The 22437-nt window shown below is 41.9% G+C and overlaps 2 protein-coding genes across 5 annotated transcripts in view; both read left to right on the top strand.

Moving 5' to 3' along the window:
* adcy6b (adenylate cyclase 6b) overlaps positions 1-13385 on the top strand; it is a 31970-nt gene extending 18585 nt beyond the window's left edge. For all 4 annotated transcript variants that reach the window (XM_040047484.1, XM_040047487.1, XM_040047485.1 and 1 more), the window contains 18 exons: positions 210-331; positions 2271-2382; positions 2654-2781; positions 3321-3479; positions 3580-3721; positions 3905-4033; positions 5190-5218; positions 5711-5858; positions 5966-6063; positions 6198-6285; positions 6416-6532; positions 7581-7721; positions 8508-8683; positions 9081-9213; positions 9569-9832; positions 9990-10194; positions 10370-10494; positions 11459-13385. In XM_040047484.1, the coding sequence (XP_039903418.1) occupies positions 210-331; positions 2271-2382; positions 2654-2781; positions 3321-3479; positions 3580-3721; positions 3905-4033; positions 5190-5218; positions 5711-5858; positions 5966-6063; positions 6198-6285; positions 6416-6532; positions 7581-7721; positions 8508-8683; positions 9081-9213; positions 9569-9832; positions 9990-10194; positions 10370-10494; positions 11459-11587 (2445 nt within the window). In that variant the 3' untranslated portion in view covers positions 11588-13385. The remainder of the gene's footprint in view (positions 1-209; positions 332-2270; positions 2383-2653; positions 2782-3320; positions 3480-3579; positions 3722-3904; positions 4034-5189; positions 5219-5710; positions 5859-5965; positions 6064-6197; positions 6286-6415; positions 6533-7580; positions 7722-8507; positions 8684-9080; positions 9214-9568; positions 9833-9989; positions 10195-10369; positions 10495-11458) is intronic.
* Positions 13386-14103: 718 nt separating this feature from the next.
* Positions 14104-22392, top strand: galnt6 (UDP-N-acetyl-alpha-D-galactosamine:polypeptide N-acetylgalactosaminyltransferase 6 (GalNAc-T6)). Its single transcript, XM_040047489.1, has 11 exons — positions 14104-14267; positions 15494-15982; positions 16512-16684; positions 18405-18554; positions 19727-19961; positions 20050-20167; positions 20255-20455; positions 20604-20735; positions 20829-20930; positions 21016-21174; positions 21653-22392. The coding sequence occupies exons 2-11, from the start codon at positions 15504-15506 to the stop codon at positions 21761-21763; spliced, it is 1860 nt and encodes a 619-aa protein (XP_039903423.1). The 5' UTR covers positions 14104-14267; positions 15494-15503; the 3' UTR covers positions 21764-22392.
* The last annotated feature ends 45 nt before the right edge of the window (positions 22393-22437 follow it).

The raw sequence follows: 22437 nt of genomic DNA, 5'->3' as shown, positions 1-22437 counted from the left end.
AACGTGTATCTCCGCTCCACTCTAATTTACTAACACCTTCCCACGCAGATCCCAGCGAGCCAGGGTGACTCAGTAAACACTCCAACGGTGGAAAACGCTGAAAATGAATGAACTCTCTTTATCGTGCACTGTCATATCTTCCTTTCTGTTTTAATTCATCTCTCTGTCTGTCCTCTCATTCTCTTGTGTCATCTCTATCTCTCTCTCAGGAGCGCTTACTGCTGTCGGTGCTGCCACATCACGTTGCCATGGAGATGCAGGCTGATATCAGTGCCAAGAAAGAAGATATGATGTTCCACAAGATCTACATTCAAAAACACGACAATGTTAGGTAAACACAGACAGATGAATGCACGCACATGCTTCTGCACGAACATACTATAAGGCTCAAAAAATGTGGGAGTGCTCAGCTAGCTTCGACCTCAGATTCCCTCCAACCGCTATTTCCTTTAGAGCATGTATTATGCATGTTGCTGGTTATTGACACTGACAGCACCGGCATAAGCAACAATATTGGCTTCAGGACGCTGATGTGCTTTCTGTAGCAAATAATTTCCGACAGATCTCAGAGTTTGCTGCCTCCTACTCTCATCCATCACTGATGACTGACTACTAACAGGTGATTGAATCTTTCTATTGGCTGTACTGCAGCAGAGTTTAGCCAGCACTGTCCATGTTGTGGTGGCGTGGAGATTGTAATGAGGTTAAAGCAAAGATCTCCTGTCATAGGTGACCCAGATAGGTACAGGTAATGTACTTAGAATACTCTGTTGCAGCACCACTGACCTACCAAGGTATAAACTTACACAAGCAACCCATTATCCAAATTCAACACAAGACTTGAAAATAAAAAATACTTGGGTTGCTTTGCAAAGGCAATAACACTTAGAAAACAACTAAACTCAAGATATTCAGAGTGTTTTGATTAGCTTAACCCTAACAGGTCTGTAATTTTAAACTATATTTAGTCAAGCATTGTACAAAGTTACTTAGAAAGACAAATCAAATTTAGCATTAAGCAAAGCATTAAGTAAAGCAGTAATTAAAGCAGCTCATCCCTTCCCATTGCTCGCCCACATGAGATCGTTCACTTGAGAGCTGTGCAATCACAAATGTTATTAAGGTGTCCTTTTAAGCTACGTTAGCATGCTCACAGTCGCAGTGCATCTCCAGGCCACTTTACAGCCCATGTCCATCTGAGCGACTCCCTTTTATGCTGTTTCTGAGCTTATCGGTATCATATCTATTGTTGTTGATGCCGCTCCATTCTTGCATCTCTCGCCGCCTCTGTCTTTTCATGTAGCCACATGTCTCCCAGTGCTTCTCCTTGCTCTCTGTGTGTGAAGGACTGGGAAGTCCTAAAACAGAACACTCCTGCCAAGTATAAGTTACTGCAGGAGTGAATAATAATAGAGTTTTACTGGCAAACCAGTAAAACTAAGGTATATGAAGTTTCAGTACCTTAGTTTTACTGGGTTGCCAGTAAAACTACAGTATATGGCATACTCAGTACTCAGTTCTGAGCCCTGAGCTTTTTCTTCCAAAAACTGCGCTGGTTACTCCTGATGTGTTTTTCATGATGCTGCTGTTTACAATAGGAAGCTGGTTCACTAAAAGTGGTGTTAGCAAAAACGCATATCTCAAAATATGGGTAAAAAAAATGTCCATCCGGCATCAACTTTAGGCTCTGCTCCCACCAGTGAGAAAATACTATAGGTTTGTTTATTTGTTTATTTGTTAATTCTGTCCCTTACAGATGAAGTGGTGCATCATGGCATCGCCTCATCTTGCCCACAGTGGTAGACGCAGACAAGACTTTGACCGCTGTAATTAAGTGCGAGTTTGTCCCTGTTGGATGACCTCGCAGTGGTCACAGCGCCATCTGTTGCCTTCATGTCTAACTTTCGTCTGGGGTGTTGTTTATCCTCGCCTTTCATTACTATCAAAAGTTTGCAATGAAAGGCATGCAGACAGAGGGATCGAGGGGTAGAGAGGAGGGGAGGGGGGCGTTCTCAGAGGGAAGGGCTGGAGGAGGTGACCTACATTGGCCTGAATGATGCGAGCCAGAGCCGAACAAATGTCTGCCTCTCTTTCTCTTGCTCACATGATAGTTGAACAGGAGGAGGGAGCCGCTAGACCATGCTGTCTCTTTCTACACCATGTTGATTGATTGCATTCTGTGTCTCCTTTTTCTCCCCTTTCTTTCTTCTGTCTGTTCTGCTTCCCCTCTCTCTGTTTCCCTCCCCACATACCCATCATCTCTCCTGCAGCATACTGTTTGCAGACATTGAGGGCTTCACCAGCCTGGCATCTCAGTGCACGGCCCAGGAGCTGGTCATGACGCTGAACGAGCTGTTTGCCCGCTTTGACAAGCTGGCTTCGGTGAGCTTTGCTGCTGGCTGCCACTACTGTCATAGCGAAACTTTGAACCACCGGTTCATACGCATCTTTACAGTCTGTAGTCTCAGTCCTAGTTAGTATGATGAATAGAAAATGATGCATTTACTGATACTTAAGCATTGTGAAACCTGCTAATTGAACTTTGCTGAGGCTTATAAATCATTCACATTATGCGTTTATAATCTATTTTACATGCTGCGAATCAGCTGTAGGTGAAGGTCTAACATTTTATGCGTTGTGTCTTTGTTTACAGGAGAATCACTGTCTGCGTATTAAAATCCTTGGCGACTGTTACTACTGTGTGTCAGGACTGCCTGAGCCCCGTGCTGACCACGCCCACTGCTGTGTAGAGATGGGAGTAGACATGATTGAAGCTATCTCGTGAGTAAAATGCACACTTAAGACAGCCACAGTTATATTTCACTGAAAGTTGAAGACGATTTATTAGGCTCGGTTTTCCATTTTTTGTCCTTTTACTCAACTATAGTAATTAGCATGATTGACAATATTCCCTTTTTATCTTATACTGAGGTGCCTAGCCTTAGTGCTTTTGCTCCACTTCCTTTAAGCCACGCTCTCTTAAAGCCAGCTTGTGAGTGATTGGGTTCACCTCCCAAACAGAAGGTTTGAAGAGCAGGTGGATGGCTTCTTTGGTTTGAAGGCAGAGCTTGTATGCTCTCATTGACATTATTATCCACCAAGACTGGAAAAAACTGTCTGGACCAGAGCCTTTAGAACAGTCTCAAACCTTTACTTTTAACTCTGACTAATTACTTGTGTATATGTGGATCTGATGTGAGGCTTTGTTTATTGCATATATTTTATCTGTGGATGGCACACAGGGTTTTGAGGAGACTTTGTGAAGCTGAACGTGATGCTCGCCTTTTGACATCAGTGTTCGTGTGTGTGTTCATCTGCAGGCTGGTGAGAGAGGTTACAGGCGTTAACGTGAACATGCGGGTGGGCATTCACAGCGGGCGCGTTCACTGCGGGGTGCTTGGCTTGCGCAAGTGGCAGTTTGATGTGTGGTCTAACGACGTGACCCTTGCCAACCAAATGGAGGCTGGGGGAAAGGCTGGGTAGGTCCTGCCCAAATTACCTCGTTACCGTGCTGGATTAATCTTCCATAGGATTTATGTTTTAAGACACACTTTATGTTGTGTGTGGGCGTGTGTGTAGTCGTATCCACATCACCAAAGCGACACTGCAGTATCTGAACGGGGACTATGAAGTGGAGCCAGGTTTTGGAGGGGAGAGGAATGCTTACCTGAAGGAACACAACATTGAAACCTTCTTGGTGCTGGGCTGCAGCCAGAAAAGGGTTAGTGCATGGTCAAACACACACACACACACACACACACACGCACACATGCTTATCTGCTTGACCTCATCTGAATACCACACTAGTGCTATATTTCACACAAATAATATAATGGGTTGTCACCTGGAATAGAAGACGTTATTTTTCAAAGCACTTACCCTGTTGGCGTTTCTTCACTTCCAGAAAGAAGAGAAAGCCATGATAGCTAAAATGCAGCGTACACGTGCAAATTCTGCAGAGGGAGTGATGCCACGTTGGGTGCCTGACAGGTCTTTCAACAGAAACAAGGAGCCTAAAGCCTACCAGAAGATGGTGAGTTACACAGAGGGAACAGTATGCACTTTTCTACAGTACCTCCTCATCCTCTCCATTCTCTCAAGTTAAATTATAAATATACTTTCAATAGGTTGTTTAAAAAAATGTGTGCGTATACTGTTGTGGACATTTCATCTGGATAGAGTTGGTATCACAGACTGTATAAAAGAGATGGACATATCTACTGTGAGGTCACCTGTTCTTCTTTTAAGGCTTAAGAAAATCCAAATAGTTGAAGGAAATGACCTCCCCCACTCCCACTTTAAAATTGTTATGAAGGGAGAACAAAATCATTCTTTATAACGGGTTGCAAACATCTTTATTTAAAGTTGTGATGTTGGACATTTTAACAAGAAGACGAGATTTGACTCGCTTTTGGAACTGGCCTCAAGTGGCGACTGGAAGAACTAAAGTTAGTGACACTTCAGCCGTAGCGTCATCTGTCTGGGTTGTATTTCTACATTTTTATGGTACTGTTTTTACAGATGGCATCTTAGCTTACTGTTACAGAGTATTCTTCCCCTTGTCCTGACTTGCATGCTAACATGCGTATTAAGATAAGTATTGGTGACGTGACGTAAGCATGCCTACCTTATGTTGCTGTGTAAAGCCTCACAGAGTTGCTGGCATAGCTGTACACGCTTATTTGTTCCCATCTTACTTTTGGCTTCATATTAGACAGTGTTCTGTGAATAAATAAATACATTTGAGTGGCAAACAGTAACAGAAGACAACGAGGACCTGAGAAGAAGTACTGATCTGAAGGGCTCTCAAGGATTCCTAGTTCACTACTCGAGCTAATATGATGAGTCTGCAGCTGCATATGTTTTCTTTTTCACACACTTTTTCTGACATCCTCTCTCTCTATGTTTGAAGTCTCATTTCCTTTTCTTTCGTACATTCTTTTCCCTCCTCCTCCTTTTTTTTCTCCATCTCAAAGGGTTTCAGCCCTAGGGGCAAAGAGGGTGTAATTTGAAGCCTCCCAGCATTAATTAAAACATCAGTCTGGCTCACAGGGATTAGCTGTGCAGATGTCTGAGTCTGTGTCTATTTTTCAGTCGTACTGTGACCACATGATAATCTCTTTCCCTTTGTTTCTTTTTCTATCCTGTTTTTTCTTTTTGTTTTCACTCTCTCTTTTTGTTTTTCTCAGGGCATCGATGAAGCGTCCAGCAAAGAAAAGTGAGTGGGGTTTTTTTTGGGTGGGCTCCAGTTTCAAGTGTTTGATTTGTCAGCTGTCACTGTAGCAGTTTAACTTTAGGGTAAACTGTTGGTTTTGCACAGTCAGATCCATCAAACACACTAATGCCATGTTATCTCTGAGTCATCCTCTGTGTCACAGCATAGGGCAACATCCTCATGTACACACACACGCTCGTTTCATGTCTTAGTGAGGACATCTAATCGACATAATACTTCCCCTTTGCCTAAACCTAACCATAACCCAATTGTAATCCTGACACTAAAACACATTTTGAGCCTCGATGCCTTCAACCTCGTGGGGACTGGCACTTTTGTCCCCATAAGTGGCTATTGCTCCACACTTAGGGTAGTAACGTGCCAATTTTCTGTCCTCACAAAGATGTCTAAGCATGTACACGCACACACGCACACTTTCACAGTGAAGCAAACACGCAGCAATGACAGTGACCTATTGTTCCCTGTACTTCACAGTCGCTGTACTCAGGAGGCACTGAACACCGAGGATGAGGTGGATGAGTTTCTCGGACGGGCCATCGATGCGCGCAGCATTGACCAGCTGAGGAAAGATCATGTCAAGAAGTTTCTGCTCACTTTTCAGACTGACGAACTTGAGAAAAAGGTTGACATTTGACAAAAATTAAATTGAAATTCACCCCAAAACGTCCCTAAAAGAAAAAAATTGTAAATTCATTTCATCTGATTTCTCATTCGTTGTCTTTTCTTTAGTACTCTAAAAAAGTTGACGATCGTTTCGGGGGATATGTGGCCTGCATACTTTTTGTCTTCTGCTGTATCTGCTTCATTCAAGTTATTATTTTCCCAAAGTAAGTAGTTCTCTTTGACAAGTTGCCTTTTCCAGTTATACTGAATTGTGCACAGGAAATGTGCTCTTGATTCGTTTATGAGGAGTTCATTAGAGTTGTACATCTTAATGACTCTGTTTTCATCTATTCCTCAGAACGCCGCTTATGCTCGGTCTTTACATTAGCGTCTTCGTCATCCTCGCCAACATCCTCTTCGTCTGTGCCATCTACTCCTGCATCAAAGTACGAAACAAAGGCCTTCGCCACTCATGTGGTTCCTCTTGTAGATAAGAGACATTATTACATGTTTTCAGCATCGCTAATGGCATTAACTCTCCCTTATCTGATGCTCTCCCTGCTGTCTGTATCAAAGCTTTTTCCAGCTGCCTTGCAGACAGTGACCAAGAAAATAGTCCGATCTCGAGCAAACAGCACACTGGTGGCCGTCTTCACCATCCTCCTCCTCTACATCTCTTCTTTTGCTAACATGGTATGGACTGTCTTAATTTTGATGCTTTTTTGCATCATGAAATACTTATTTCCTGATTATTTTAAATATTATTACACATTACTTTAACATAAAGTAATTAAGCACTATTCTGGCTATATGGATGTTGCTGGATAGAGGCAATTAATCATAATCCATCACTGTGACGGATGAGGTTGTAGAAATCAATATTTTCTCCATGTGATCATTATAAAGATCCATTCAGTTTTATATGTGCTCCATACATGCGCGACTATATGAATACTGAAAACTTCTAGTATATCGGGTATAATCAGATACAGCATTTTGACATAAATACTGCTCAAGGCAAAATCTCTATATAAAAGATGGGCATTGCCCCCCTGACCACACATTTTGAAGCTTGAGTGTTGGTGCCATGTTGGATTTTTGAAGTCCAGAATTAAAACGTATTCGCAGTGCTCGGTGCAGAGTGCTATGTTGTCAGCTAATGCTATCAAGCTTTGGTTAGCAAGCTTTATTTATGAACGGTAAGGATGCAAAGCACAGACACACATACACGCTGTTAATTTGTTCATAGGTAACAGATGAATTTCACTAAACAAAACTTCTCAGATGGGCTGCAACACATAGAAAGACAGATTTTTTGTGAGATGAGTCCACTAAAAATGGGTTAAGGGACCTTTTTTTGTACCAGAATGTAAATACACTATGAAAAGTGTAGCTGAGCATTTTAACATGAGGATTAACACATTTGGCCAAGAGAGAAGCTTCCTGGCTTCTTTTTACAGCCCTTGAGGTTCCCCTTGTTTACTAGGACTTTGTTAATTTACACATGCCTATAGTCATTATTTTTACCTGAGAGGAGCAATGAAAACTAGAAACTATGCAAAAATGTCCTTCGCTGTACATCTCTTGGTCAAAGTTATTTAATAATCAGCAAACATGTTGTACCGCCTCCTAAAACCAGCACCATATGTGCTGCAATATAAGGCATAACATGTGCTTCTCTTCCTCACTGATTCCAATTATTGACTCTTTAATGACAAACTGTTTCCTTCTCTCTTGCCAGTTTACATGCAGCAGAGAGAACCTGAAGGAGTGTGTGGCCAAGGAGTTGAACACATCAATGACTTCCTGCCTGCTTTATAACCTGACCAGCAACGGTTCGACTCTGTGTTCCAGCCAGACAATGCCCTGCCCTTTTCCAGAGGTCAGCTCCACAGCATTTTTTAAAAAGCCTGTGTGTCTGTAAAGCCACTTTCAGACATTCGTTCCCTTCTGACGGCCTCTGAACGTGTCCCTTTCATGTCTGAATGAGCACCTCCGGTCGCTTTTTCATAAGAGCCAGGAGGCAGATTTTATGAAGCACTCACTAAGAAACAGAATTGTTTGGAGAGTGTCCACAGGAGAAGTCGTGTCCTATCTCACTGAATTTTGTTTGTAATTTGCAGCAAGATTAAAATATTTGTCTGTGACGCATTTTCATTATTCCCAATCCAGAAGAGGGGGTTTTCACAGTTTGAGTGCGAGGCGTGAGAGCAGCTGTAGCACCTCGTTGCTGTTACGGATACCCACATGGAGAATGAGAGAGCCTGCTCTTAGTGACAAAGAGAGAGAGAAGTAAAGGTTCATTACGTGCTTGAACCTCTGTAGCGCTCATACTAAAAATGTCTGTTCTCACACGTGCACACTTGCAGTTGTGGTTAAGATTTCATGAAACCGAGGGGGGGAATGTTAGAAGTTCGAAGTGGCTCTTTGTGTGCGTCACTTTGTATCATCACCTGGGCAGTTTAATGAACACAGCGCTCTTACATAGCCAATATTTGAAAAGGGGTTTTCGTATTTGCTTTTGCACATGCACACTGAATCATAGGTGCGTTCTTCATGTTCATGTTTGTTTTTCCGCATTGGTGAAATCTTGACTTATCACTCTAAAGCTAAATCTACTTCTCTTCTTCCTCCTCCTCCTTTTGTCTCTGTTTCCTCTGTGCTGCAGTATTTCAGCTACAGTGTATTGCTGACCCTGCTGGCCTGCTCTGTGTTCCTCCACATCAGCAGCATAGGGAAACTGGCTCTCATGCTGTTCATCCAGCTCACTTTCCTCCTGCTAGTGGAGTGGCCTCAGGTGGCCCTGTTCGACAACGCAGACATGCTGGTCATTGCCTACGAATTGTGAGTCCCCTACCGGCAACGCTAACACAGTCACTGTTTTCCCAGTTTTCAACCTGAAAAGTCTCTATTGTGTCACAGTACTGTGGATTAGGTTAAAATTAGCCTACTTTTTAAAATAAGATTTATATTCTAATAGACCTACTTCCATGTTTAGTTCTATTTTTTTTAAATATGCTCTTTTTTTTCCTGAGGCAATTAAAACCTGTTAATGATTCTCTGCAGCAGTATGTTAAGTTGTATATTTGATTATATCTACTTTAAGAGGCCCATATAGTTTGTAGACATGACTCTTTCTTGGCTATTTTCCAGATTTGGTTCCAATAAAACTGCAGAACAGTGGTATGCATCAGTTTTAATATTGAAGACACTCATTCATTGCTCATCTTTCCCTCCTCAGCTGCGACGATGTGACCAAGGTCTCCCTAAAGGTCGTGACTCCTATAATCCTCACAGTTTTTGTTCTGGCTCTCTACTTGCACGGCCAGCAGGTGGAGTCCACCGCTCGTCTGGACTTCCTCTGGAAGCTGCAGGTAGGCTGAACGATTACGTGTATAGACTATAAACAAAAGGGAAACCAAAAATACTTAAACTCAGCAAAAGACATTTTTCACTGTGGGCAGTTTGACTTGTCATAGCGTGAAAATCATGTTAGGTTAGATTTAACAGTGGCTCTGTTCTTATTAAGCCATGCCACTGTGCTGCTGAGCCCACATATATGGCAGCTGGACTAAAAGTGAAGGAGCTAAATGTAATGTCAAAATCTTTACTATGAGGTGTCAAAATGTCTTCTGTGAAAAGTCCAATTCTAGCAGCTGTAATAACATCATGAATCCAGTCACCTGACATCGTCACTAAGTAACCGTATCCCTCCCTGTCCCACTTAAGGCTACAGAGGAGAAGGAGGACATGGAGGAGCTGCAGGCGTACAATCGCCGCTTGCTCCATAACATCTTGCCAAAGGACGTAGCTGCCCACTTCCTTGCACGGGAGCGTCGTAATGACGAGTTGTACTATCAGTCATGTGAGTGTGTTGCTGTCATGTTTGCCTCCATAAGCAACTTTTCGGAGTTTTATGTGGAGCTGGAGGCTAACAACGAGGGGGTGGAGTGTCTCAGGCTCCTCAATGAGATCATCGCTGACTTTGATGAGGTGAGCAAAAGGAAATATAAGGAACAATTAATGCACGTTACAATAATTTAGGAAACATTTATTGGACACGGTGTGGTCATTAGATGTAACCATCTGCCACTGCTGCTGACCTGTTGCTATGCTGCTTTTGTTTCTGTCCTTTGCTGTTCTCTCCTAGATTATCAGTGAGGAGAGGTTCCGTCAGCTGGAAAAAATCAAAACCATTGGCTCCACCTACATGGCAGCTTCTGGCCTCAATGACTCCACCTACGATAAAGAGGGCCGTTCACACATCCTGGCTTTGGCTGATTATGCCATGAGGCTTAGAGAGCAGATGAAATACATCAACGAGCACTCCTTTAACAACTTCCAGATGAAGATAGGTAAACACGGAGGAGAGTGAAAATTGCTCTTGAAATCCGATAAGTTTTCTTTGGATGCGCTTTTGTGATGTCAGTCAACGGAGATCAACAATAATGCGTTCGAGCAGACGCTGCATTAATATTTAGTTAAAGTCCTCTATCTGTTATGATGTCTCACAGCCATGTTTTTTCTTAGGGTTGAACATGGGGCCTGTTGTAGCAGGGGTGATAGGAGCCAGGAAACCACAGTATGACATCTGGGGGAACACGGTCAATGTGGCCAGCAGGATGGACAGCACAGGCGTGCCAGACTACATTCAGGTAACAGTGACTCAGTTACTCCCCAGCAGTTTGCAATTTTATGTTTACAAGAAAACGTTTTGTCCTTTTAGTAATTGTTGGATCAGTCAGCCAACATAGAATACCAATCCAGTTACTCGTTAAATTAGTCATCAAATTGTTGCCTGTGGTTATTGCAACATGAAATGCTTATTTACACCCAAAACAATGGCCGCACATTAGCCATCTTCGCTCTAGCTGAGAAATGCTCTTCGCACACAGTTCAAAGTCGTGTTTACAATATCTAAACCTAGACCTTTGCTCTGTGTGGAAGCATACTACAGATGCTTCCACACATACTACATTCTGCACATTCAATCAGTGCATCGTCCTTCACTTTACTTCACTTTAGGCCCAGACATCTGCCCTCCCGAAGTAAGAGTCTTGTGTTGTTTTCTAGCAGTAATTGTGCTCTAAAGTCCCTCTGGGGGAGGAATAGAGAGCCAAATCTAAATTCCCTGTAGACTTCATGCAGCTATCGCAGTGTTATCTCCTTCAGTGGTGGAACGCCACAGCAAGTTAGCTTTGGGAAAACAAAAAAAATCTTATTTATAGATGCAGAACAGATATTTTGAAATGTGTGAGAAACATCGAAAGCTGTACTAAAGAGCTCCTTGAAAGATTGATTCTCATTACAGCAGCGCTGCCATCTGCTGCACACTTTGTGTTACTGCAGATCAAAATGCCCTCTCTGCTATGCACTGACGTGAACTGATTGTTTTCATTTCCCAGATAACATTTTGAAGACTTTTTGGTTTAACTTGTATCAATTGAACTACTTTTTTTTCAGACACTAATAAGTGCTGAAGATTTTTTTTTTTTAAAAATCCTCATATTTAAAAACGTATGCCTCCGTCATCATGCTTTAGGGAGAAGCTAGGACTGACTCTTAGGAAGGGTTGAATATCTAATATCCTGAGTGTCAAATATCCGTGTCATCTCTTAGGTGACTACAGACTTGTACCACGTGTTGGCCAACAATGGATACCAGCTGGAATGTCGAGGTGTCGTCAAGGTGAAGGGGAAGGGAGAGATGACCACTTACTTCCTCACCAGCGGCCCCCCAGGTAGTTAACGAGAGACCGTTTGACCGCAGAGTGACTCCCACTCCACTGATACGTCAGAGACTGCAAAGAGAGACAGAGAGTGGTCAGCTCGAAGCGTGGTGCAAGCACTCTGGGGACAGTAGAAGGCCAGCAGAGACGAGACTGTATGTTGCTCAGATGCACAAATGGAGGGTGTTGTTCGTGTTAGGAGGTTGTTTTTTTTCTCCCCAAGCTGCCCGAGAGATAATGAAGCCCAGTTGCCTTAGGACGGAAGTGACTATGCTTGTGTTTATGAGCAATAGTACAAGTATTTCATCTGGAGTAATTATTTATTTTTTTGTGGAAAAAAGCAAAACTGTTTTATAAAAGAATATATGCAAGGACAACACTATGGATGAAAATAACCAAAGAACAAGTGTTTGACATTTGACACACACTAATGAATCTGCTCAAAAAGTACAGTAAACTTAAGTAATTTATTCATCCTTTTGCTAGCAAAGGCCACGGTAATGTCACTGTCATTGACAGGCATGAACCCTTATTTTGTTGTGGACTTTATAATGAAGGAGAACGTGCACGTATGCACATATATGCAGACAACAAACGCAACTACCCTGTCTTGGATTTTTGTGTTTCTTATCAGGGCCTTATTTGTTTCCTCCAGTCTGTAGTTTTTAACAGTCTGGATCTCGGCTGTTTGTGGTTCCCTTAAATCTCTGAGCACTTTGCTCTCCGAATATTTCTTTTTTTCTCTTTTTGGTTCAAGCCAAAAACAAGAAGTACGACATGAAGGAAGCACGATTGCATTACTGTCACGGAAATGAAGAGAGATTGTTAAACTGTTATGAAACATTTTATACCAGTGTGTGTGTGTGTGTGTGTGAGACAATGTGCTGTATGTGTGTGGGTGTGACCACATGTTACTGAATGCTGTTCTTTATCTATAAGTGGGCATACCTTCACTCTTCACTGTGAGGTTTTTAAGATACTGTATGACAATGCTTTCTTGCCAAACTGGTTGCTACGAGGCATGTTTTATATTATTCTTTGGAGTTATGTGTCCATTCCTGATTTATGTGTGTGTGTGTGTGTGTGTGTGTGTGTGTGTGTGTGTGTGTGTGTGTGTGTGTGTGTGTGTGTGTGTGTGTGTTAAAATGATAGTTTGAAGAGAATTATGTCTTCTACGCCTTTTACTGGACTGTGATTTTGACTGATTTCATTCCAACTGAAAGCCTACATGATGTATGTTTTTGGATTGTGAACCGGTTTCCTGACCACTTCAGGATTAAGTGTATGCAGAAATTTTCTGTCTGCTCTGTATTGCCTTGAGATGATGCAGTTCCAAGGTCCACATTCTTCATGGACTAGTATATACTTTACACAACAGTATTTGACCTGATTTTGTATTTGGCACACATAGGCTTGTAACCCCACCTGCCACCACCACCCCCGAAACGAGTTATATGAATGTATGTATCAATGAATATTTCTGTCTGAAGCTAATGAAGAAAGCTACTCTTTTCCAAGCCTTTGGTACTACAGAAGGAGCTAGATTACTGTACTGGTGGTCAGATTGATTCAACTGCAAGGAGTGTTTTGACATTTTAAGGTTCAAAGTTGATTGATATGCTCATTTTTCTGTCCAGAAATGCGGCCTTCATGGGCTGCAGAAAAGATCCTCACTTTTGCTCGTCCCTCTCTGGCTTCAATATGAAAGGTTAACTAAACAATGTTGCGTTTTACTTTTAAAAAAGTGGCAGTCTGAGAGTACTGCATTAGTGCATTTATTGGTCTGATTAAATTCCCCTTGGTTAAGAAGTCAACAAATGTCTGTTTTGGGGGTTTTATTATTATTATTTACATTTGTTTATTGTGTTTATTTGGATTGCAGTTTTAATCTATGCTGTTGCACACTTTCCCCACCTTTCACAGTAATAATAATAAAGACTTAATAATTACTTTCACAATCCAGCTTCAGCCCAGACAGTGGTGCTCTGTTTGTTAGCTTTAATTTAGAAATCGTGTCAATCAGCAGACTGCAATCAAGATTTCTCCCTATGACAGTAACCCGAGAGATGCTTCCTTCTCGTTTTCTGAATAAATCAGTCTACGGTTTCACGAGGGTGATACAGGAGAGAGTATTTAATTGCGTGCACATAAATAATGAATTTCTGTCGAGGTAATAGCGATGCCACTTACAGCACTCTATGCTGAACATTAATTAAGTGACATAAATTCCTCCTAATCCCTGATGAAAAACAGCACGAATGTGTATTCCCTGCGAGTAACAGTGGCCTGTCTCAACTGCTGGCAGCCCAAGTGAGGCTCTTTGTGGGGGGAAAGAAACGCCGCAGCTTTATTTTATTTTTCTTTAAATTGCGGCTCTTATTTTTGTAGTATTTCGTATGTTTCAAGAAAGGTCCTCGTGCCATCGTCAAAATTGGCGCGTGAGATGTGACGCACGGAAATAAGTGTAAGTTCAAGACTCGCGCCGCCAGCAGGGGACTCACTTTAACTAATTATTTCAACAAATGGCACCTGTTCGAGTGAAAGCACTGGCTGGGAGACCGGTTAACGCTAAACTCCTGTTTGGAAACTTTAAAGGAACAAAACATCCCCTAAAACGCGTCGTGTGTGAGAACACACACCAATAAAGGAATCTCGAGTCTGAGGGACCAGGTGCAGATGACGGCTGTTTGTCGGTTTGAGGTAAGTAGCAGTATTTAAAGTGTAGAAACCATCTACAATACCCACCTATTAGTCGCGAGCCGTTTGTGTCATCTGTGACCTTAATTGCCAGATTGGCTTCACGGGACAAAATAAGCCGTTTCTAGTTTATCTCAGACGACTCAGGACGCGTATTTTTCGTGCTATATTTAAAGCTTTTAATGGCCCTACTTGAACCTTAAACCAGGACATATGCAACCAACTCTTCCTCTTTCATTTTTACTGTGAGCGCGTTTCGCTGAAGGCCCACTGTCTGCGTTGTCTGCACTCTCAGCATCTTGCTGACCACAGCCTAAATGCGCTACGATAGTCCTAAAGATATAAAAGATTCATTTGAAGTTTTGCCTTCCTGATAAGGAAGAGTAGGCATAATGGGATGTAAATTCTACACAGTATTTACTTATGTGAGAGTTATGAGTGAATGAATGAAAGGTTTGTTCTTTATTTCCTCCTGTGGAACTCCATATTGGATGTCCTGTTGAGCCAGTTTGAAAGTCAGCTGGCTTGTTAAGTGAATTAATTATGACCAAGTAAGAGTGATGGGTCTCTTACTTAACAGTGGTCAGCTAAGGAAACGTGGACGTCCTACATTGCAATGATATCATTTTTCAGGTCTCATAGAAAACAGCCTCCAAGGCTGGGTGAAGTTATGCTCCTGTCATGCTCCACATAGCAAAAAACTACTTCCTGAATCAAGTGACAGATAATCATTACTGATGAGGTGTCTTTGGGTGTGGGTGTCTTGAGGGAATGCATTGTGCGTCACCTATTTACTGGAATGGGACCTGCAGGGTCAGGCTCACCTGCTGCCACGTGGCTCCTGGAGGATTGTGGCCAGAACAGGTGAATTCAGGTGTTTACAAAGAGGTGTGGTGTGTTTGTTCTCGCTCACCTCTTCCCTGTTCTACCTACCCGCCCTGTGGGACTGTTTCCTAAAGAGACACAGGAGGAGGAGGAGCACGGTTGGCTAGATTACCTACTGCAATGACCGTTGACGCTTGTAGAGGCGCAAGCCGGTTTAAGGGATTGTTGTCATGCTTTTCATTTTTGTATTTACTGTAAAAATAGCTCGGTGACTGTTTAGCAGCTAAAAAAAAAAGGTAAGGGTTACAGGCGTGTGGGGGTTGACTGGATTGTATTTCAAAGTTAGGTTTAAGACAAACAAACTCTACATCTTCTACTCTTTTCCCTTTTTTTTTGTTTAACAGCGTTAAGAGAATGCGTTTTTTTATACGCCGGCGGATGTCCCCCCTTAAACTGGTGCTCCTTGGGGGGACTCTCTTCATGGTGATCTTGGTAGTTCTTCAGAGGGATGTTGGCTCTTCAGCTGGGGACCCCTGGTTACAGGATCTGGTGGTAAAGAGGGACAAGGTAATGGGGATGGTCCGAGAAGCTGTCAACAATATTGGCTTCCAGATCGGCGCTCCACAGCCACCACCAGTAAAAGAGCAGCCTACAGAAGACACCAAGTGCCCCAGTGGATTGTACACTCAGGCTGAGCTCAAACCTCACTTGGAGAGACCACCACAGGACCCCCAAGCTCCAGGGGCTGATGGGAGAGCGTTTCAAAAAGACAGCATGACCCCAGAGGAGGAGAAGGAGAAGGCGGAGGGAATGACACGGCATTGTTTCAACCAGTTTGCCAGTGACCGTATCTCGCTCAGCCGCAGTCTGGGGGATGACACCAGGCCTCCTGAGTAAGAGCATGTTATCAAATTTATTACGTACACAGCTTGGACAAGTCTCTGTTTTGCCAGCAAGTATGATGATATGTACACAGGCCAGATAATGTGCTGCATCACAGCTGGGGTCATACTCACAGAGGTGAATTATTTACATCTGTTTGCATAATGTGCTCCCATTTTCCCTGGGAAAAAAACACTTAGTTGAAAGACTCTTACTGTAACCAGTTTTAAATATGGTATGCACAGAATGCAGTATCCTGGTTAGTACAATGCAAGGCAATCTGTTGTAAATAGTTGAATCCGCTCTGTTTGTGTAGCGTAACATTTGTGCATCCTGGTAGGCTGGAGATTTATCTGCCCAGTGACTTTTATTGTGAGCTGCTTATTAAAGGTGATGCATATTGAGCTATGTAAAGTATCAGTGAGCAAACCTTGAATATTCTCTGTCACTTTGCAAGACTGCCACCATGAAAGCCTTTCACTCTCACACACACCTATTTGTCATTCTCTCTCTGCCTTTTGACGTGGCTCACCACCACAGGTGCGTAGAGAGGAAGTTTCGTCGCTGCCCTCCTCTGCCTACCACCAGTGTTATTATAGTGTTCCACAATGAGGCTTGGTCCACCCTCCTCAGGACGGTGTTCAGCGTCCTGCACACATCTCCTGCTATCCTACTAAAAGAGATCATTTTGGTAGATGATGCCAGTACTGCAGGTAAGGGTTAAAAAACATGTAATGTCTTAGCATATGTGATGTGGAGGACTCGCTGACAAGAAGCCTCGGTTCAGTGGTGTGTGACAATACAGCACTGTTGGAGTAAAGTTTTATTGCTAGAAAGCAAATAATAAATTTATTCCTTTTTTTCCTTTTAAATAATGTAAATAAAATTGTGTCCCAGCCATCATAGGAGGAGGGGAGGCTCCCAGTCTGTTGCAGTGCTAGCTGACAATCAATCATTGACGCTCACATTTATACTTGTGGCCACTTTTGGTTACTAATTAACCTAGCAGCATGTCTTTGGATTGTAAGAGGAAGCTTGGGCAGCCCTTGATCATTAGATTTGAACCCAGAACCTTTTTGCTGTGACATGATGGTGCTAACCACTGCCCCACTTTGCCACCTGTAGAAAGTAATACTTCTTACATGATATAACTGTAATCATGAATAGTTAATTTAATGTGAAAGAAAATCACTGGGATGTGGGTTATTTTTGTGTGTGTGTGTATATATTATAATATTGGAATAGCTGTCAAGCAATAACTGGGATAAATGCTGAAAATCTGTCAAGGCTCAACTTAATAAAACTGACCTTCAGGATTTTCAGGGCAATAATTCAGTCGCTTTATCAGCTTTGATAAGATAAACTAGAGTGTGTTCACTTGGGATTTTAGCAGCTTGCTCATAAAATGCAAGCAAGTAGTGCTTTACAGATAGGTGAAGAGACTTGCATTTAGAGCAGGCAAACAATGGTCTGCATTGTCATATATGAGAATGACCCTGTGTTTACCAGGGAAATGTCCAGAAGGTTTGCTGCAGTGAATATGAGCTGCAGGGTGATAGAAAGCCTGCTGGGAGCACCTCCAACGCGGTGAAAGCAGGCAGAACAGTTATGATAAGAGACCTGTTTTTAATATTCTGTTCACTGCTTTCCAAAATGGGAAGTGTTTAAACAATCCAGCATGTCAGGTGATATGACTTTGCTTACACTGTTTGCCAAAGCTGACTACTCACTTTTGGAAATGGCAAACGTTGTGCATCAACATACCTTCACCATTTTTACCTGTTTTTTTTGCTTTTGTAAATCTACTGACATGCCATTTGTTTCATAGAAAGACCCTTTGTTATGGTTTGCTCTCAAGTTCGAATCTAAGCTGTGCAGTCATTGGAATGCCTTTTTATTTGTAGGTCAGGTTTACTACAATGTTGTAGCTAAAAGATTGCAATCGCACTAAAATAATGAGCCCACTGCTACACATGTCATCAAAAACCTCAAGCATCCTGTTGTTCATTAATGGTATTTGGTGGCCTATTAGATGAGCTTAAAATATCTTTTTTAGCAGCAGCTTTCACTCATATCATGTTGGTACCCTCAAATGCATTTCCTACTGTATGCGAGGTTCTCATTTGACTAACAGATCGCTTTCATAATGCTCATGGTGCGAAGCTGGAGGATTCAGACTGAAACTTGTAAGAAATGTGGTGCTCACTGTGGTCAAGAAGGCTTCTGCAGAGGAAATGTAACCTAGTTTTACGAGCAGTGTTTACAGTTCATTGGCATTTCTTTTTTCAGTGCTCTCATGGGTACAAACTTTATGGATGATTAACTTTTTCATGTCATTTCACTAAATGCTCTTAGTTTGAAGTTTAATGTCTGTCGCATTACTTTTGTTTTACGTAAAGGAAGCACTGACATGATTATGTTGCTTCCCTGCAGAGCATTTGAAGAGCAGGCTGGAGGAGTATATACGTCAGCTGAAGATTGTCCGTGTGGTGAGGCAGCCAGAGAGAAAGGGCCTCATCACAGCAAGGCTTCTTGGTGCCAGTATTGCGCAAGCTGAAGTTCTCACCTTCCTTGATGCACACTGTGAGAAAACGCACATGCAAACAATACACAAGTCAAAGTTTCCATTTTAATCATCCCAGGTGATTTACTGAGGCATTTCAGAGTTGGAGGGTTAAATGTATGCGCTTTTTCAGCTTCTAATACTGTAAATAATCTAATACTCCAGTACTCTAATACAAAAGTGTTTACTACAGCAGTAAACGTATACATATACACACATACCAACACAATTTTCACTTGTCCATATTTTGTAATACGTGATTATTTCATCTTACGTGTACTACTAAATAAGTGTTGGTTTTATGCGCTGCTTATGAATGTATTAAAACCACATAGTTTAAGGGCAGGACCCCAGAAAAGGAGTGGTTTTAATGAAGCAGTATTGAAACGGATGTAGTCAAAACCTGCACCTCTTCTTTTAGTGACTGCTGCATTTGACACACGTAATCAATTCAGCTTGTTGAAGTTATCTCTTTTGTTTTACGCTCTTTTTATTTAGTAACTGTTAAACTCTTTCTGCCTAACCGATTCACCGTCGGATACAATTCAGCGTTTTCATACAAGATCCTTAATTACTTTGGTCTGTGCATTTACAGTGTTTTCCATCAACATTTAAATATTTTCACACAGAAGAAAGAGAAATTCAGCTAAATATAATGCCAGCAAACATCTGTCATTACTGTCTATATGAGGTCAAACTCATTTTACATGGAGGGTCAAAAGGAACCCACTTTGATCTTGAGTGGAACAGACAAACGAAACTCCACTTTGTATCAGTGTAAAGTTTAACTACACATTTAATCCTTTCTTATAATAAGATAAAGAAGTGCAATTTCAACAGCAAATCTTGTTTTTTCTTCATGATAAATGTGTAAAATTACAGAATTTTTTTTAAATTTCTTTAAAAAAAATATTTATTATTCACTTACTTTGCTGTAGCATGAATGGCTCTTTATCAGCAGCAAAGCTGTAAAACTCACAAAAATACAGTTAAAAGTCACAAAAATCTATGGCCTCCTTCATATTTTCCAAAACTGTTCAGTTGTCCTGATTGGAGTCTTTGGCTGGCCGATTCTGGCCCCTGTGCCTTATGTTTGACATTCCTGGTCTATATGTTACACTGAATGTGGTATTATTTTTATAGTTTATATTAAGAAATATGAAGCCATCACTGTCCTGTTTTCCCCGTTTAGGCGAGTGTTTCCATGGTTGGCTCGAGCCCTTACTGGCTCGAATTGTTGAGGAACCCACTGCTGTGGTTAGTCCAGAAATCAGCAGCATTGACCTCAACAGCTTCCAGTTCCATAAGCCTGTGGCCACCAACCGCGCCTATAACAGAGGTAACTTTGACTGGAGCCTGTCTTTTGGCTGGGAACCCATCCCCGAGGATGCAAAGAGGCTACGCAAGGATGAAACCTACCCTGTAAAGTAAGAACAGTCATGTTGGTGTCACGTTCAACTTCCTGAACTGTATAAAATACCTGATTGGTTTTCTGTCTGACTATGAACATTTCAGAACGCCCACTTTTGCTGGAGGTCTCTTCGCGATCTCACAAAAGTACTTTGAACACATCGGAACATACGATGACCAGATGGAGATTTGGGGCGGTGAAAATGTGGAAATGTCATTCAGGGTCAGACCTCTTTATCTAATCTCTGCTTGCACAGATCCACTTTATGTCACAAGTCTCCTGTTACTGAGTTTGTCATTTTTGATTCAGGTGTGGCAGTGTGGGGGTCAGCTAGAGATCATCCCTTGTTCTGTGGTGGGCCACGTCTTCCGTACCAAGAGCCCCCACACCTTCCCCAAGGGCACTGAGGTCATCACCCGCAACCAGGTGCGCCTAGCTGAAGTCTGGATGGATGACTACAAGAAGATCTACTATCGGCGTAACCAAAATGCAGCAGTTATGGCCAGTGAGGTCAGTTTTAAGAATAATTTATCACCTTTGTTCTGATACTTTTTGGCTGGAATTCAGACTCAAGTTGATATGATTTTGTACTCATAAGTTTATTAGTGTGTGTTTGTTTTTTTTGTTTTTTCTAAATAACGCCCCTTTTGCTGTACAGCATAGATTTGGAGACATCTCTGATCGCCTGAATCTGAGAGAGAGGCTTCATTGCAAGAACTTCAGCTGGTACCTAAATACAGTCTACCCAGAGATCTTTATTCCGGACTTAAATCCAGAAAAATCTGGATCTGTGAGTCAGTTTTGTGAATAGCGAACATCTAATGCGCAACATGTGATGTGTACCTGTGGCACTATTTAATTATTGTGTCCATGTTTGGTCCAGATTAAAAACTTAGGGTCTAATATGTGCCTGGATGCTGGAGAGAACAACCAGGGGGGTAAACCTCTCATCATGTATCATTGTCACAACATGGGAGGCAACCAGGTAAAGTAACTGATGCAGTATGTTAAAGACAAGTTGATTATGCTTTTCAGCATTCGAGTTCTAATTGGATGATTGTGTCCTTTAGTACTTTGAGTATACGTCTCATAAGGAGCTGCGTCATAACATTGGAAAACAGCTGTGTGTTCATGCGGCGGTGGGATCAGACCCGGTGAAGCTTGAGCTGTGCCGGCTTAAGGGGAAAGGTACCAGTGTGGCGCCTGAACAGGAGTGGGTCTTTACAGAGGTGAGGAGCAGTTGGAGGCCAACATTTCTTTTTCTTTCTTTTTTTTTTTAACGTTTGGCCAAATGCAGCTAATCGCTATCATACTTGTCCACCACATGTAAAGCTACAGCCATCTTCCAGGTAGCTGCAACTGGGAAATAAAGGGGGAAAAGAGTGAGCTTACTGAGTGTCATCATGAGGTTGCTGAAAAATCTAGTGGATGGTCATCGCAAAGAAAAACTTATAAAACCTCAACTTGCCGTGTGTACACTCTGAACTGCTTTAATGCATGATATATAATATGTAAGGTAGCACCACCTCTAAAGTTTTCTAGGGAGATTTTACCTTCAGCAGGGCCATCTTTTGCTTTACATCTCCTGTGATGGTTGTGATTTTTCTCAAACTAGATGTTTAACCAATTGTTGTTGTATCCAAACAACAGTTATTTCTTTTAATTATTATGTTTATTTGAGTTTTGCCAACGCCTTCTGTTCTTCAGGAAAATCTTCTGAAGAATCCAAGCAGTGGACAATGTTTAGCGTTGAAAGGAGGCCAGATTTTGATGGACTGCAATGCTGCCGAACTCCACCAGCACTGGACTTTCACCTGACCTTCCAGTCTTCCCGCCGAGTGACCTTTGATACCTTCTACCCTTCCCCCGTTTCTCAAACCTGGCGCAAAGGAGCCACATCAATATTGATCGAGTAGAACTTTACCGAAGCTGTGAAGCTTGGGGCGCATACTGAATGAATATTTAAAGGAGGAGGGACAAGGTAAAGACAGTCACATCTGTCAGATGCCTGGGGTGGTCTTAGTTCATTTTAAATTTATTTATGAAAGAAACTCTGCAAAGACATTTGCTGGTGGTTGGGGATCTTCAGCGTCTGGGCTGCGGCACTTGGGAGTGTCACCTTGATCAGGGCGAAGCTGTGAAAACGTGACCTTAAATGACTGGATTTGCTCCTAAACTTGGAAAATTCTTCTTTGTTTGTTTTTGTCAGACACTGAATGTGATCATAAGTTTATATCTTACTGAGGAGTAACAGATGTCTGCTTTTTAAATAAAAAGTATGTTTTAGATGAGGGCTTGTTTGTACACAGTATGTTTTTTCTTTGTTTGTTTGTTTTGTCTTTTGTTTTTTAGGTGTTTATTTTTTTGTTTTATTTTGTTTTTAATTGCCAAGACTATTCCTGCAAGTTTTATACATAAAAACTAAAATATATTGGAGTTGTAACGATCTTCTGTTGTACGTTGTGCTTCTTTGTATATATTTGATAAATATT

This window comes from Simochromis diagramma, unplaced genomic scaffold (genome assembly GCF_900408965.1).
Source record: "Simochromis diagramma unplaced genomic scaffold, fSimDia1.1 OVJJ01000387.1, whole genome shotgun sequence".
In the NCBI taxonomy this organism is placed as follows: domain Eukaryota; kingdom Metazoa; phylum Chordata; class Actinopteri; order Cichliformes; family Cichlidae; genus Simochromis; species Simochromis diagramma.
Note: the sequence above shows the minus strand (reverse complement) of the source record. Positions and strands in the feature narration are given on the sequence as shown.